The following is a 17,994-nucleotide window of genomic DNA, read 5'->3' as shown; positions in this document are numbered from 1 at the left end:
TTAAATCTGCGCCTTTTTTCAATGCTGATTTGAATGTCATTGAGAAAACAGAGAAGTGTCATCCTTTCTGAATTTAAGTAATACTCCATTTTTTCAAAAGTATCTGTGATCTGATTACAATATTTTTTTGCAGGTAACATAACGGATTACAGTTACCGTTTTTTGTAATCCATTACATATACAGTGGGGCAAAAAAGTATTTAGTCAGCCACCAATTGTGCAAGTTCTCCCACTTAAAAAGATGAGAGGCCTGTAATTTTCATCATAGGTACACTTCAACTATGACAGACAAAATGAGGGAAAAAAATCCAGAAAATCACATTGTAGGATTTTAAATTAATTTATTTGCAAATTATGGTGGAAAATAAGTATTTGGTCACCTACAAACAAGCAAGATTTCTGGCTCTCACAGACCTGTAACTTCTTCTTTAAGAGGCTCCTCTGTCCTCCACTCGTTACCTGTATTAATGGCACCTATTTGAACTTGTTATCAGTATAAAAGACACCTGTCCACAACCTCAAACAGTCACACTCCAAACTCCACTGTGGCCAACACCAAAGAGCTGTCAAAGGACACCAGAAACAAAATTGTAGACCTGCACCAGGCTGGGAAGACTGAATCTGCAATAGGTAAGCAGCTTGGTTTGAAGAAATCAACTGTGGGAGCAATTATTAGGAAATGGAAGACATACAAGACCACTGATAATCTCCCTCGATCTGGGGCTCCACGCAAGATCTCACCCTGTGGGTTCAAAATGATCACAAGAACGGTGAGCAAAAATCCCAGAACCACACGGGGGGACCTAGTGAATGACCTGCAGAGAGCTGGGACCAAAATAACAAAGCCTACCATCAGTATCACACTAATCCGCCAGGGACTCAAATCCTGTAGTGCCAGACGTGTCCCCCTGCTTAAGCCAGTACATGTCCAGGCCCGTCTGAAGTTTGCTAGAGAGCATTTGGATGATCCAGAAGAAGATTGGGAGAATGTCATATGGTCAGATGAAACCAAAATAGAACATTTTGGTAAAAACTCAATTCGTCGTGTTTGGAGGACAAAGAATGCTGAGTTGCATCCAAAGAACACAATACCTACTGTGAAGCATGGGGGTGGAAACATCATGCTTTGGGGCTGTTTTTCTGCAAAGGGACCAGGACGACTGATCCATGTAAAGGAAAGAATGAATGGGGCCAGCAAGGGCATTGAAGATGAAACGTGGCTGGGTCTTTCAGCATGACAATGATCCTAAACACACCGCCCGGGCAACGAAGGAGTGGCTTCGTAAGAAGCATTTCAAGGTCCTGGAGTGGAGTCAGAATTGATCAATTATTCCATCCCTTTCTTATTTTCTATAACATCCAATATCAGCATTACAATGATAATCCATTACTTCCCTATTTTCTCCCTCCATCCTTCATCCTCTCCTCCGTAGTCTACTGCTCCCACTCTTTCCCCTTCCTCTCCTCCGCTCCGCCGCATCCAATTGATGCTGTCTGCGCAATTACGCACATGCGCAATGGGATGTTTTAGCCATTTGCAGGAAACCAACTAGCAGGAATAATAAATAGCTAAGTGTTTTTCTCTCCTATATGATCAGACCTAACTGTACCTTTCCCCTTCCGTCCCAATGTTTACAGTAGATATAGCTTTAAGAAGAAGATTGTAGGAACATAGACTGTTATGCTGCTCTCTCTGGTTGAAAGGTAATATGTGGATGTTCAGTAGACACTCTATGTGACTGGATTACTACAGCTCCAAGGAGTCCGCAGACAACAGACACCGCGGTACAGATGTGAGTCTGCGTATTTTTCTAACAGTCGGCGAAATCCCCGACAGCCCATGTAACCCAGGTAATGAAAGCTGCATGGGTTCGTTGTTGACGGCCTGTTATATCGAAATTTGTATTACTTTATTATATTCTAATCTAGACATAATTATTCTACAGACCAGCGGACTGTTTATTTTAACGCAAATGTGTTTGTTTCGTCAGTGCGAGTTTTGAGTGTCACCTTTGTTTGGCTGTGGTTGTTGACTGGAAAGAAGAGCGCTGTGCCTTTGTAAACTGCTGCGGGCTGTTTGTACTTGTTGTCTCTAGAGTAGGCTAAACGAAGACATAAGTAGGCTACAATAAAATTAACATCGCCAAAGTCACCATTCCAGTTAAATAATGTATGTCTGTTTCAGCCGGTGTATGTTGGTTACCAGCAGCAGTTGCAGGCTACTGTCAGAGATACAGTAGTTCCACGTGTTTTAGTAGTTTTTGGGGGCCATTATTTGAACATAGCCCTAGGTTATTGATCTATCTGTGTGGAAATGAAAACCTTTAGGGCCAGGGGAGCAGCTATAAGTTAGTAGTCTTGCCAATGCCTACAAGTCTGTTGGTTATTGTGTTGCAGTAACAAAGTTATTGGTAGTGTATATGCATTTCTTAATTTATTCACAGTATTTATGTGAATACAACAAAAAAACAATCTGCCTCTCTCAGGTGGGGTAGCAATGTGTGGCTTTGGTAAGCACTGTTATGAACAGCGGTGAGGGGAGGACAGGAAGAGAGGGAGGACAGGAGAGAGAACCTGAAAAGAGCCACAAACTGTTATCCCATCCACCCCTGACCCTGGAAGTGATTGATTCCCTGTGAGGGGTGGTCCTCTCGAACCTTAGCCCTGACCCCAGCCAAAGAGCCCACCTTGATCCAGACAGAGACAGAGCAGTGCAGAGGGGACCGCAGGCAGAGAGGAGATCCCGGGAGGGGAGGGAGGGGAGAGGGTTGGACACTCAAATGGAGGCAGACTGGAGGAAGAGAAGCTAAAGGAGAAGAAGGAGAAAGAAAGATTGTTGCTGGTGGATGACAGAGAGGAAACGGTGGGGAGAGAGAACCTTGCACCAGCCTTTAGTAGCAAAGACAGAGGAGGAAAGGAGGAGAAACAGAGGGAAGAGGCCATCTCAAACCAAAGCCAAATGTAGTCTATTACCTTGACGGAGCCAGCACAGCTCTGCCTCCTGCACAGTTATGGCCAGTGGCACACTGAACAATAACACCCTCATCACTTCTTCCTCTTCTCCAAAATGCTCTACCTTTTTTTCCTCGTCTCCTTCCTCAGAGCGAGACAGAGATGAGAGATACAGGAGGAGTGCAGTGCAGTAGTCCTAGTTTTCCTCTGAGCTTTATTAAACCCCAGAAGTCAGCCCTGCCTGAGTCCACCAGCACACCTGCTACAGATGATAGGAGGGCAGACACCACTCACACTTCCCTTATTGCCAATGGAGACACCGCCAAAGTTCCAAAACCAAACAACAACCCGAAAGAGACAGATGGAAAAAGAGAGGGATATGGAGAGCTAGAAGGAGATAAGGATAGAGAGGGAGATGAGAACTTAAAGACCGTTTCTAAATACCTCCACCCCTCTCCGTCCTCTCCTGGCTCACTGAACAGTCACATGGACTTGATGCACTCCTGGAACTCCTGCAAGATGCTCAAATGCCCCAAATGTAACTGGCACTACAAGTCCCAGCAGACACTGCATGCCCACCTCAGAGAAAAACACCCTGCGTCTGGTGGCTTGTGTGTGTGTGGGGGCTCGGGGGAGAAGTGTGTGTGTGTGGAGGGTCAAGGGGTGTGTGTGTGTACTGTAGCATGGGGAAGGCCCACCCTCGTCTGTCCCGGGGAGAGAGTTATGTCTGTGAGTACAAGCCCTACCGCTGTGGTGTGTGGGATTACAAGACCTCTAAAGGAAACCTCAGCATACACATGCAGTCAGACAAACACCTCAGCAACGTACAGGTAGCAGGACACACACACCCTGCGCACGGCACACACACACTCCGCACACAATGGGGGCTACGCTGTCAGAGACACGGCAGGCGAACAGGGCTACGGACGCACACACCCCACAGTCACACAGCCCCCTGCACACACAACACACCCTACCCCAGCCAGCCCCCTTCCCAGGGTAAGAGGTGGAGGTGTGAGGTGTGTGATTATGAGACCAGCATTGCCCGGAATCTTTGCATACACATCACCAGCGAGAAACACATGCCTAACGTGCTGCGCCTGAAACAAACACACAACGTGTTGCAGAGAAGCTATTACCTGGCCCACTGCAGATGTCTGCCTCCTCAACTCACACACAGCATAGGGGAGAGACCACACACACATACTCAATAACTGTTCTGTTGGGCTCTGTTCACTGGCACATCAAGTTAGGTTGATACTTGATTATATCCATGCTTATATGTACAGTATGTTTTCTCACGGCCTGTTTGTGTGCTGTGTATTCTAGGTGGGGAACAGTCTTTGGATATGCATCAACTATCAGCAGAGGAGCCAGTCGCCCCGGATTCAACCCTGAACCCCTCCCCTTCTCATCCTCCCTCCTCCTCACCATCCCCTTCTCCCCCTCCACTGTCTCTCTCCCCCTCTTCTCCTCTTTCCTGTGGTGTGTTCCAGTGCCTGGTGTGTTCCAGTTTCTCCTCTGACAGTGTGGAGTCTCTTATGTCTCACCTGAGCACCCCCTGCTCCCTGCCCCAGTCTGAGTGGCGCTCTCTGGTGGCTGGAGGCTGCTATTGCAGGCTGTGTGGCTACAGCACCCCCCTCAGTGCTAACTTCACCCTGCACTGCCAGACAGACAGACACAGGGCCCAGTACCAGCTGGCTTCCCACCTCTGGGAGAAGGGGGAGGCCGGGGACAGGGAGGAATTTGGGAAGTTGGTTGCTACAGGCAACCCAGTCCAGCTGAAGTGTAACTTGTGTGACTTCCAGACCACCAGCTTGGAGAAACTGAAAATACACAGCATCAACCCCCAACACCAGGCCAGCCTCAGGGTCTACAGGGTCAGTACACACACACACACGATTTGGAGGCCTGTGTCATTGCTGTACTTGGACTATAAGATTATTTCTAAATATCTGGCATATAGACAGAAAATAAAGCACAGGGACCAGATTTATTTAGTGCATCTTTCTCTCCGTCACAGTCTAACCCCAACCTATCACCCTCTCTCTCTAGTTCTTACAGCAGTACGACAGTGCAGTAGATGGAGGGTCCTGGTTGTTCCACTGTGTCCTGTGTAACTACTCCTCCTGTTCTAAACTCCACCTATTGAGACATACCCACTCCCCTGGTCATCAGAAGAGGGAACTTCACTACTTGCAGTTAGTGAGAGGGAAGAGCCTGGAGGAAGGGGAGGGGCTAGCGGCTACTTTCACCATTAGGAAGTGTCCCAGTCCTGAGACAGGTAAGAGACTTAGCTGGTCATTTCCAAATCCCTCCTATCTGAAGTGTGCACTTGTTCAGTCCCCCTGATGAATTTAAAAGTTTATGATTAATTAAGGCATTGGCAAGAGGGAGTTTCAACCATATTTGTACACCAGTCCAAAACAAGTTGATGAATAGAATGGAGAAAATGATCTGCAGGCCTATAATGTCAATGGAGAGAAGAAACCTGGAGAGGTGGAGCAGGGTGAAGAGAGAGTGATAGAGAGAGAAGGAATGATTGATTATGGTCAGGGATCTATTGGGTTAATTGGTTTGTCGAAACAAGCTCGTTACATCCCATATTGCCCCTGACAATGCTAACTTGAGACATCACCACTGAGACACTGCTATTGAACTTTAATGTTCTAGAATAGAGATTTAAAGGGTCAGTTACCCAGACTCAGAGCCTAATCCTGGACTAAAAAGCACTGTCAATAGAGATTCTCCGGCATGATTTTTAGTCTAGCAGCACTAGGCTTATTCAGGACCCGGGAAATCTTCCCTCAGTGTATCAATCAAATACATTTCTAAAGCCCTTTTTACATCATCAGATGTCACAAAGTGCTTATACAGAAACCCAGCCTAAAACCCCAGAGAGCAAGCAATGCAGATGTCTACGCACTGTGGCTAGGAAAAACTCCCTAGAAACTCCCTAGAGACAGAAACCTAGAGAGGAACCAGGCTCTGAGGGGTGGCCACTCCTCTTCTGGCTACGCTGGGTGGAGATTATAAGAGTACATGGCCATTAAGGCCAGATCGTTCTTCAAGATGTTCAAACTTTCATAGATGATCAGCGGGGTCAAATAACAGTGGTTATAGAGGGTGCAACAGGTCAGCACCTCAGGAGTAAATGTCAGTTTCTTTTCATAGCCAAGCATTCAGAGGTAGAGAGAGCAGGTGCAGTAGAGAGATAGATAGATGGAGAGAGCAGGTGCGGAGGATAGAGATAGATGGAGAGAGATACACAGAGAGATAGAGGGAGAGTACCTTTCTGATGACTCTAATTTCCTCTAGTCTAACTGTCAGGATTTAAATCTGGTCTAACTCAGTCTGCGACTCTATTAATTAAACAGTCAATACCAGGTATTCAGTCTGAATGAACTGGTCTGAACCCCATAGACCTATTTGGTAAAAGACCAAGTCCATATTATGGCAAGAACAGCTCAAATTTTATTTATTTTATTTCACCTTTATTTAACCAGGTAGGCAAGTTGAACACGTTCTCATTTACAATTGCGACCTGGCCAAGATAAAGCAAAGCAGTTCGACACATACAACAACACAGAGTTACACATGGAGTAAAACAAACATACAGTCAATAATACAGTAGAAAAATAAGTCTATATACAATGTGAGAAAATGAGGTGAGATAAGGGAGGTAAAGGCAAAAAAAGGCCATGGTGGCGAAGTAAATACAATATCGCAAGTAAAACACTGGAATGGTAGATTTGCAGTAGAAGAATGTGCAAAGTAGAAATAAAAATAATGGGGTGCAAAGGAGAAAAATAAATAAATACAGTAGGGGAAGAGGTAGTTGTTTGGGCTATGTTATAGATGGGCTATGTAAAGGTGCAGTAATCTGTGAGCTGCTCTGGCAGCTGGTGCTTAAAGCTATTGAGGGAGATAAGTGTTTCCAGTTTCAGAGATTTTTGTAGTTCGTTCCAGTCATTGGCAGCAGAGAACTGGAAGGAGAGGCGGTCAAAGGAGGAATTGGTTTTGGGGGTGACCAGTGAGATATACCTGCTGGAGCACGTGCTACAGGTGGGTGCTGCTATGGTGACCAGCGAGCTGAGATAAGGGCAGACTTTACCTAGCAGGGTCTTGTAGATGACCTGGAGCCAGTGGGTTTGGCGACGAGTATGAACCGAGGGCCAGCCAACCAGAGCGTACAGGTCGCAGTGGTGGGTAGTATATGGGGCTTTGGTGACAAAACGGATGGCCCTGTGATAGACTGCATCCAATTTATTGAGAGGGGTATTGGAGGCTATTTTTTAAATGACATCGCCGAAGTCGAGGATTGGTAGGATGGTCAGTTTTACGAGGGTATGTTTGGCAGCATGAGTGAAGGATGCTTTGTTGCGAAATAGGAAGCCAATTCTAGATTTAACTTTGGATTGGAGGTGTTTGATGTTTGATGAAGCAAGAGAAACTACAGTCCATCAATGCTTTAAGACATGAATGTCAGTCATTCTGGAAAATTTGAAGAACTTTGAACTTTTCTTCAAGTGAAGTTACAAAAATCATCAAGCGAATGAAGAGACTTTCTTTGATCCAAGAAACACAAGCAATAGACAGGTGGAAATCTGTGCTTTGGTCTGATGAATCCAAATTTGAGATTTTGGGTTCCAACCGCCATTGCTTTGTGAGATGCAGAGAAGGTGAACGGATGATCTCCGCATGTGTGGCTCCCACCGGGAAGCATGGAGGAGGAGATGTGATGGTGTGGGGGTGCTTTGCTGGTGACACTATCTGTGATTTATTTAGAATTCAAGGCACACTTAACCAGCATGGCTACCCTAGAATTCTCCAGCAATACGCCAATCCATCTGGTTTGCGCTTAGTGGGACTATCATTTGTTTTTCAATAGGACAATGACCCAACACACACCTCCAGACTGTGTAAGGGCTATTTGACCAAGGAGAGAGATGCAGTGACTCATCAGATGACCTGGCCTCCACAATCACCCGACCTCAACCCAATTGTAATGGTTTGGAATAAGTTGGACCACAGAGTGAAGGGAAAGCAGCCAACAAATTCTCAGCATATGTGGGAAGTTGTTCAAGACAGTTGGAAAAGCACTCTTCGTGAAGCTGGTTGAGAGAATTCTAAGAATGTGCAAAGCTGTCATTAAGGCAAAGGGTGGCTACTTTGAAGAATCTAAAATATATTTTGATTTGTTTAACACTTTTTTTGTTGTTAATACATGATTCCATATGTGTTATTTCATAGTTTTGATGTCTTCACTATTATTCTACAATGTAGACAAAAAATAAGAAAAAACTTTGAATGAGTAGGTGTGTCCAAACTTTTGACTGGTACTGTATGTGTTACCTTTCTAGGTGGAAGCATTGAGGAGGAGGGGGAGAGGAGAGATTCCCTTTCTCCAGCCAAGCGATCGTTCTCTGGGCTGGAGGAGACACAGAGCCCCCTCTCTCCCAAACGCCCCAGAACAGACCAGCGCTCTACTCACCAACAGGCTACTGGCAAGTGCCCACTGTGCCAGGACACACTGGTATACACACACCTGAGACGCCACCTCATACTCACACACAGTGTGGTCCAGGACTGTGTGGACAAGCTCATGAGTGTGGTAAGTGTGTGTGTTTCTGTGTGTGTGTTCTAGCTACCTTTTCTTAGCAGAAGGGCAGTCAAGCTGATGGAGCTTTTAGTGTCTCCAGCAAACAAAGAGTGCTCATTTTTATCCACATCACCAACCTCCATTACTTTGCCCAGCATGATCAGTGCTCTTTGTCTCCCTCTTTGACTCCCTCTTCCTATTTCCCCCTTCATCCCTCTCTCACCCTTTCCTCTCATCTCTCTCACCCTCTCCTCTCATCTTTCTCACCCCTCTCCTCTCATCTCTCTCACCCCTCTCCTCTCATCTCTCTCACCCTCTCCTCTCATCTCTCTCACCCCTCTCCTCTCATCTCTCTCACCCCTCTCCTCTCATCTCTCTCACCCCTCTCCTCTCATCTCTCTCACCCTCTCCTCTCATCTCTCTCACCCCTCTCCTCTCATCTCTCTCACCCCTCTCCTCTCATCTCTCTCACCCTCTCCTCTCATCTCTCTCACCCTCTCCTCTCATCTCTCTCACCCCTCTCCTCTCATCTCTCTCACCCCTCTCCTCTCATCTCTCTCACCCCTCTCCTCTCATCTCTCTCACCCTCTCCTCTCATCTCTCTCACCCTCTCCTCTCATCTCTCTCACCCCTCTCCTCTCATCTCTCTCACCCCTCTCCTCTCATCTCTCTCACCCTCTCCTCTCATCTCTCTCACCCCTCTCCTCTCATCTCTCTCACCCCTCTCCTCTTATCTCTCTCATCTCTCTCCTCTCATCTCTCTCACCCCTCTCCTCTCATCTCTCTCACCCCTCTCCTCTCATCTCTCTCACCCTCTCCTCTCATCTCTCTCACCCTCTCCTCTCATCTCTCTCACCCCTCTCCTCTCATCTCTCTCACCCCTCTCCTCTCATCTCTCTCACCCTCTCCTCTCATCTCTCTCACCCCTCTCCTCTCATCTCTCTCACCCCTCTCCTCTCATCTCTCTCTCCCTCTCCTCTCATCTCTCTCACCCCTCTCCTCTCATCTCTCTCACCCCTCTCCTCTCATCTCTCTCACCCCTCTCCTCTCATCTCTCTCACCCTCTCCTCTCATCTCTCTCACCCTCTCCTCTCATCTCTCTCACCCCTCTCCTCTCATCTCTCTCACCCTCTCCTCTCATCTCTCTCACCCTCTCCTCTCATCTCTCTCACCCCTCTCCTCTCATCTCTCTCACCCTCTCCTCTCATCTCTCTCACCCCTCTCCTCTCATCTCTCTCACCCCTCTCCTCTCATCTCTCTCACCCCTCTCCTCTCATCTCTCTCACCCCTCTCCTCTCATCTCTCTCACCCCTCTCCTCTCATCTCTCTCACCCTCTCCTCTCATCTCTCTCACCCCTCTCCTCTCATCTCTCTCACCCCTCTCCTCTCCTCTCTCTCACCCCTCTCCTCTCATCTCTCTCACCCCTCTCCTCTCATCTCTCTCACCCCTCTCCTCTCATCTCTCTCACCCCTCTCCTCTCATCTCTCTCGCCCCTCTCCTCTCATCTCTCTCGCCCCTCTCCTCTCATCTCTCTCGCCCCTCTCCTCTCATCTCTCTCGCCCCTCTCCTCTCATCTCTCTCGCCCCTCTCCTCTCATCTCTCTCGCCCCTCTCCTCTCATCTCTCTCACCCCTCTCCCTACTCCCTTTTTCTTTACTGCCTTTTCTTATCTCTCCATCTTCTCTCACTTTCTCTATCCCTCTTTCCACTCTCTATCTCTCCATCTTTCTTTCTGCGACCCCTTGTTCTTTCTCTATTCCCATCTCTCCACCCCTTGTTCTGTCTCTGTCTCTGTCTACCCCCCCGTTCTCTCTGATAATAGCATAGGTTCATTAATTCAGACTTGGATTATGATGGCCATTATGTTCCGGGCTTTCCAAGCCTGACCTTCACTCTCTCACTGGGGCGTGTGTGTGTGTGTGTGTGTGTGGTTGATTTAAAAACACTCTTGATTCGGTTTTCCTCCATCTATTATTAGTGTGTAATGGGAGAGTGAGGTGATGTAGACAATACAGGAGCATCACTATTATTATTCCATCTGCACTATCAAACAGGAAAGACACTGTTTTGACTGACTATAAAGGCAATCAGTCATCTGGATAGATTCAGACTGACGTTTTAAACCTTTGTTTTTGGTTTCTTTTCCAGGTGGCAGTGGAGCTGCCAGAGATTCTGCAGAAAGAGACACTGCAGATGGAGTCCCACTCAAATATAAAGGAATCTCAAACAAACGATTGCAACACAAACAGCTCTTACACGAAGGAATCCCTCACAAACGAGTCTCAAACAAACGATTGCAACACAAACAGCTCTTACACGAAGGAATCCCTCACAAACGAGTCTCAAACAAACGATTGCAACACAAACAGCTCTTACACGAAGGAATCCCTCACAAACGAGTCTCAAACAAACGATTGCAACACAAACAGCTCTTACACGAAGGAATCCCTCACAAACGAGTCTCAAACAAACGACTACCATACAAAAACAGAAAAAGTAATCACAGCCAAAGATGTCCCTGCTCTTCTGACCCCTCCCTGTGAGGACCAGCACCCAGCAGAGGACAACACCTCTCACCTCCTTGAGTCCCCCAGCTCTCCCCCTTCCCCACCCACTCTTTCCTCTCTCTCCCCCAGCAACCTCCCTTCATCCACCCTACCCCTGTCTCCTCCCAGTGATGCCCCTCCCCCCTCTGATTGTCATGGTTACAGGTTTCGCTGCGGCAGGTGCAGTCTAGCGGTCCTAAGGCAGAACCACGCCATGAGGGCGGCGACAGAGTGCCACCTCTGCCCCAGACGGTGCCGCAGCCAAGAGGCCCTGCAGAGACACCTGCTCAACACACACCTACAGGACCTACACCTACAGGGTACATACCCTGACCAGAGTGGAGCACACATCCAACAACCAATCAGCCTGGAGGGGGAGGAAGAGGAGGGGGAAAGTATGAGTGAAGAAGAGACAGATAAGAAAGAGGAAGATGATGAGGAGAGGGAGGGAGAGCAGGGAAAGGGAGATGAAGGAGAGGATGAAAAGGATGACCCAGATGAGTTGGAGGAGAGGCCCAGTTCAGGGGTTGGTGACAGTGACCAGGGTTCAAGGCAGCAGGAGGAGAAGGAGGCAGGGTCAGAACCCAACCCCTTCAGCAAGGGCTCCAACCCCACTCTGGAGCGGTTTTTGGACCCGGCTCAGCCCTACAAGTGTTCCTTCTGCTGTGAGTCCTTCACTCAGAGATCCATCCTGCCGGTCCTCTATAACTCTCTGTCCCACCGAGCCAGAGCCAGATGGGTCCTGCAGGACTCCAGACCCAGTTCCCCTGACACCCGCTGCAGCCCGGACACAAGTTCCTACCACTGCAGAATGTGTCGGGTGGCTTACAGCCAGAGTTCCGCCCTGGACATTCACCTCCGCTCTGTACTGCACCAGACACGAGCCCGTGGAGCTCGGACCCAGCTATCACTGAAACCCCACACCCTCCAAACCCTAGTTCCAGCCTTGGTTCAGACCACTGCCTCCAGCCGTTCACCAGGGGGAGGAAAGGTATCTACCAGGGGAACCCCCCCAACAGCCACCAGATCAGCCCCTTCCTCCCCAAGTCCCTGTTCCTCCCTCAGTGAAGCCCAGCTGAGTGTGGGTGTCTCTGGGAAGGCTGAGGGCCACCAGGCTAAGAGGCAGAGAGTAGAGGACCTGACAGCATCTGGAGGACAGCAGGACCTAACGTTACTCCAACAGCAGTTAGCCCAGGCCCAGATGCTACAACAGCAACATAAGTTAGCCCAGGCCCATATACAGGAACACACAGTCCTCCTCCAGCCCCAGCTCTTTAGTCCAACACTGCTCCCGCACCTCCCTTTACTGCAGCAGAACCTCTTAAAGCAGTTCCTCCCTTCAGCAGCAGAGAGTCTCCAACAGAGGAACCTCCTCTCTCCACTCCAGTTCTCCCCAGACAGCCTGTTTTCTCTACAGCAGCAGATGCTCCAGTCCTTCTACCTCTCTGGAGATCTGCAGCTCAACCCTAACATGAACATTAGTCAGATCACCTCAGCCCTCTCCCTCCAGACCATCGCTGCCCTCTCCTCTCAGACAAATGTGCTTAAACATCCCTCTCCAAAGCTGGTGACAACTAGCATCCAGTCTCCAGCCCAGCCCCCGAAATGTGAGACCCAGGCTGAGACAGCTGACAGTGACTCCCCCCTTCACCAGATGGAGAAAGAGTCAAATCCATCCTCATCTCCTGAGGGAGGTGGAGAGATGCAGGAGAGTGAGAAGAGGGATGGAGCAGAGGCCCTCAGAGTTCTGCTGGAGAGATATGGCTGGGAGCTGGCCCTGCAATCCAATCAGAGCAGACAGAGACAGCAGATGACCACTCCGGTAGTGTTGGAGACGTTCTCCAGACAGTATGACTGCCTCTACCCCCTCACACCCTTCCCAGTGGGGGACAACGATAATACTGTTGTTGCACATCTAACCCCAGCCACAGCACTTGTACTTGCACCCTTACCCCCAGCACCAGTCTCAGATTCAATCTTTGACCAAGCCCAATCCCTCTCCCAAGCCTCCATAGGTCCAGATCAAGCTGTACCCACCACACCGGCATCTGTACCTGTAAACTTGTCCACAGACCAAGCCCCAGTTAATTCCTTCTGCCCAGCCCAAGCCTCACCAACACCCTCTCCTCCTTCACCCTCTTCCCAAACACAACCACTTCCAGAGCAGCAGCAGGACACTACAACATTGACAACCACCCCTGTCCCCTCTCCAACTATCATACCCCAGTCCAATCTCTCCATGCATTTCCCCTTATCCCAACTCCCCCTGCCCCCTCTTCCTTTACCAAGCCTCCCCACTCTTCCCTTCCCCATAGACCTCTCTCTCCTCCCCATTGGTCTAATGCAGCCCATAGTACTCCAGTCTATGCTTCAGTACCAGTCCCTGTTATCATCTGGCCACCAACCACCCCTATCCCTATTCACCAACGCTCACTCCACCCACAAACCATCTCTACCCTCATACACTAACACACACTGTGCTCCAAGCCCATCTCTAACCTCATACACTAACACACACTGTGCTCCTAGTCCATCTCTAACCTCATACACGAACACACACTGTGCTCCTAGCCCATCTCTAACCTCATACACGAACACACACTGTGCTCCAAGCCCATCTCTACCCTCATACACGAACACACACCGTGCTCCTAGCCCATCTCTAACCTCATACACAAACACACACTGTGCTCCAAGCCCATCTCTACCCTCATACACGAACACACACTGTGCTCCTAGCCCATCTCTAACCTCATACACGAACACACGCTGTGCTCCTAGCCCATCTCTAACCTCATACACGAACACACACTGTGCTCCAAGCCCATCTCTAACCTCATACACGAACACACACTGTGCTCCTAGCCCATCTCTAACCTCATACACGAACACACACTGTGCTCCTAGCCCATCTCTAACCTCATACATGAACACACACTGTGCTCCTAGTCCATCTCTAACCTCATACACGAACACACACTGTGCTCCTAGCCCATCTCTAACCTCATACATGAACACACACTGTGCTCCTAGCCCATCTCTAACCTCATACACGAACACACACTGTGCTCCTAGCCCATCTCTAACCTCATACATGAACACACGCTGTGCTCCAAGCCCATCTCTACCCTCATACACGAACACACACTGTGCTCCAAGCCCATCCCTGCCCTTTCTGAAGCGTAGGCTGGAGGAAGGGACAGCGGTAACGCCTATGAGGGATGTGATGGACGGTGAGAGAGAGGAAGAGGGAGTTAGAGAGGGTGATGAGCAGAGGAGGGATAGGCGCCAGAGGACCACCATCAGTTCGGAGCAGCTAGCGGTTCTGTACCAGCGCTACAGTCTGAACTCCAACCCAACCCGCTCTGTACTGGAGGGCATCACCAAGGACACAGGCCTGAAGAAACGTGTAGTGCAGGTACTCTATCATTCTCATAGTAACATTTCTATAATTATGTAATGGTGATCATGTTGTGTTTGTCTGTACTTCATCAGGTATGGTTCCAGAACACCAGGGCTCGTCAGAGGAAGGGCCAGCTCCAGACCCTGGGGAGAGGAGGAGGTCTGGGTGAGAACCACAGGCGCTGTCCGTTCTGCAGGGCTCTCTTCAAGGCTCAGAATGCCCTGGACGCCCATGTCAGGGCCCACCACTGTTCACAGAATGACAGAGCTGCCTATGGCTCATTTAATCAGATGGGTCCTGCAGATGACTCCAGCTTCTCTCACAACCATTGATCCTACAGAGACAGAGAGGGTCACTTTCTCTCCATCCAGCCTTTTCCCTCTCTCTCCCAGCATCCTCCTCTCTCTCCCTCTCTCCATCCCTCCCCAAGCCCGTTTCATCCCTCCCCAAGCCCATGGGGCGTCCCCACTGAGAGAAAATACATTTCTGGGAAAACCGATTTGTCCTTTGACCTGAACAAACCCCAAATTGAAGAGGAGGAGAAAGAAAAGAAAGAACATCTGTCAGTAAAAAAAATCCCTTTGTCTGACCAGGCTCATGAGGGTAACTGTAGCAATCTGTTGTCTCTGGGATACAATTATGGAATGGCGAGCTTCAACGTTCAAGACTGTGACCAGAACACCAGTCCAAATCTGTCTGAGTGTGGATAGGCATGTACCGAGACAGCAGCAGAGGCCGCGTACCCAGATGACCCACCAGGAGGTTGCCCAACTCCGTCTGCTACAGGGAGCAACCCGGCCCCCTGCGGTGTGAGGGCCTGGCATGCAGGGTAGTGCAGGTGTGGTTTCAGAATAACCGGGCCAAAGAGAAGAGGGCCAGGAGCCTTAGAGTCGACCCAACCACAGGATATAGAGAGACTGCAGAGGACAGGGGAGAGAACACACAGCCATGAACCAAGTGCACGTCAGTCACAACAATGAACCAACCACAGACACAGCCATGAACCAACCTCACAAAGAGCGATGAACCAACCACACACACAGCCATGAACCAACCACATGCCCAAGAAGCCAAAGAGCATTCTACCAGTGTACCTCATCCCCTCCTCAGCCCAAAAACATCACAGGGCATACCTCCTAGAGGCATACCTCCCTCTCTCCTCTCCTGTCCTTTCTTCCAACTGATACCTCAGGAGTTAACCCCTCCATGCCAACAGATGTCCCTGCCGAGACCATATCATCTGGACAATCAGGAAATGGTATGTCATCTTCCCACTTCTGTTTAAAGACTTTACTAGTGTTGTAGTTCTGTTGCAAGTACGAACAGATTCTATCAAGATAGTCTAAGACGTTTGGTGTATAGAAAGACGTTTGGTGTATAGAATGTTCTTTCAAAGTAAAAGAACTGAAAGAAACAAAAGCCGCTACGGAAAACAAAAATAAAGAATATTCTTCACAAGGAGCTTCTGCAAAGACTGGTTTGGATTCCAAAGCTTGTAACCAAAACCTTACATGTCCTTGGATTGTGTTGTCAACATGGTGGTTTTCATTTCCTGAACTGCAGTACAGACCATACAGTGAAGGGTAGATCTGAGACCGGTGTAGTACCAGGTGTGCGGCAAAAGACTGACTGGCCTATGTGGTGTCGAAGCAGACCTCAACCTTCTCAAGCCAATGGTGACTCTATTGCACATGTAAATGTTCCTTATGTGGATAATAGGCCAAATAGCACTGAGATAAGTCCACTTTGTCCTTTAAGAGAGACGTCATATAAGAAGCTATTTTGATCATGTCCAACCAATATATGTCACAACCACTCCAACCAAACACTACACAACATTGTTTAGTAAATGTTCATGAATATGAATATTATGGATTGACGGTTGTTGTTATGCTTTGATAAGACAAGTGTTATTTTGTGGTTTATGAGAACATAATGTATGTGTTATGATGTGGAGTTTAGGTAAGATGTTACCACGCACTCTAACCATCTCTCTCTCTGTGTATGACGTCTTCTTACTCTCTCTCTGCATTAATATTACTGTAGTAATTATGTAGTAATATATAATGCTTTAAAACACAACCCAAAGACATAATAGCATTGTAATCATTGGTGCATAAAGCCCACAAAAACAACTTGATACTGTATCATTGAATGATGGAAAGAAGAGAGACTGTATAAGAACTGCTGTATAACAACTGCTGTATCTGCCTCTTCACCAGGCCACTGGTGACTGTATACTGAAATCTCCATGCAAACTACTGCTGTACTAGGATGGAGTATCACTTCTCAAAGCCAAACTCCCCAGGCCCTAGTGCACTGGGTAGAAGAGTACTCAGTAGGGAACCAAACCCCAGTCCCTAGTGTACTTAGTAGAAGTACTCTACTCAGTAGGGAACCAAACCCCAGCCCCTAGTGTACTTAGTAGAAGTACTCTACTCAGTAAGGAACCAAACCCCAGCCCCTAGTGTACTTAGTAGAAGTACTCTACTCAGTAGGGAACCAAACCCCAGCCCCTAGTGTACTTAGTAGAATAGTACTCAGTAGGGAACCAAACCCCAGCCCCTAGTGAACTTAGTAGAATAGTACTCAGTAGGGAACCAAACCCCAGTCCCTAGTGTACTTAGTAGAAGTACTCTACTCAGTAGGGAACCAAACCCCAGCCCCTAGTGTACTTAGTAGAAGTACTCTACTCAGTAGGAACCAAACCCCAGCCCCTAGTGTACTTAGTAGAAGTAGCCCCTCTTAGTAGAAGTACTCAGTAGGGAACCAAACCCCAGCCCCTAGTGTACTTAGTAGAAGAGGACTCAGTAGGGAACCAAACCCCAGCCCCTAGTGTACTTAGTAGAATAGTACTCAGTAGGGAACCAAACCCCAGCCCCTAGTGAACTTAGTAGAATAGTACTCAGTAGGGAACCAAACCCCAGTCCCTAGTGTACTTAGTAGAAGAGGACTCAGTAGGGAACCAAACCCCAGCCCCTAGTGTACTTAGTAGAATAGTACTCAGTAGGGAACCAAACCCCAGCCCCTAGTGTACTTAGTACAAGTACTCTACTCAGTAGGGACCCAAACCCCAGCCCCTAGTGTACTTAGTAGAAGTACTCTACTCAGTAGGGAACCAAACCCCAGCCCCTAGTGTACTTAGTAGAAGTACTCTACTCAGTAAGGAACCAAACCCCAGCCCCTAGTGTACTTAGTAGAAGTACTCTACTCAGTAGGGAACCAAACCCCAGCCCCTAGTGTACTTAGTAGAAGAGGACTCAGTAGGGAACCAAACCCCAGCCCCTAGTGTACTTAGTAGAATAGTACTCAGTAGGGAACCAAACCCCAGCCCCTAGTGAACTTAGTAGAATAGTACTCAGTAGGGAACCAAACCCCAGTCCCTAGTGTACTTAGTAGAAGAGGACTCAGTAGGGAACCAAACCCCAGCCCCTAGTGTACTTAGTAGAATAGTACTCAGTAGGGAACCAAACCCCAGCCCCTAGTGTACT

General features: G+C 48.4%; 2 protein-coding genes across 2 annotated transcripts; both read left to right on the top strand.

Annotated features, from left to right (window-relative positions):
* Positions 1-3,393: 3,393 nt before the first annotated feature.
* Positions 3,394-4,166, top strand: LOC135564577 (zinc finger homeobox protein 4-like). The gene is made up of 3 exons (XM_065009936.1): positions 3,394-3,559; positions 3,607-3,802; positions 3,884-4,166. The coding sequence occupies exons 1-3, from the start codon at positions 3,439-3,441 to the stop codon at positions 4,164-4,166; spliced, it is 600 nt and encodes a 199-aa protein (XP_064866008.1). The 5' UTR covers positions 3,394-3,438.
* A 123-nt stretch (positions 4,167-4,289) lies between these two features.
* On the top strand, positions 4,290-17,115 carry LOC115109467 (zinc finger homeobox protein 3-like). The gene is made up of 5 exons (XM_029634379.2): positions 4,290-4,832; positions 5,008-5,236; positions 8,316-8,566; positions 10,703-14,518; positions 14,596-17,115. Exons 1-5 carry the CDS (start codon positions 4,302-4,304, stop codon positions 14,833-14,835), a joined length of 5,067 nt encoding a protein of 1,688 aa, XP_029490239.2. The 5' UTR covers positions 4,290-4,301; the 3' UTR covers positions 14,836-17,115.
* Positions 17,116-17,994: the final 879 nt, after the last annotated feature.

This window comes from Oncorhynchus nerka, linkage group LG25, assembly GCF_034236695.1.
Source record: "Oncorhynchus nerka isolate Pitt River linkage group LG25, Oner_Uvic_2.0, whole genome shotgun sequence".
Classification (NCBI taxonomy): domain Eukaryota; kingdom Metazoa; phylum Chordata; class Actinopteri; order Salmoniformes; family Salmonidae; genus Oncorhynchus; species Oncorhynchus nerka.
The sequence above is the reverse complement of the archived record's forward strand: the minus strand, read 5'-3'. Positions and strand labels throughout refer to the sequence as shown.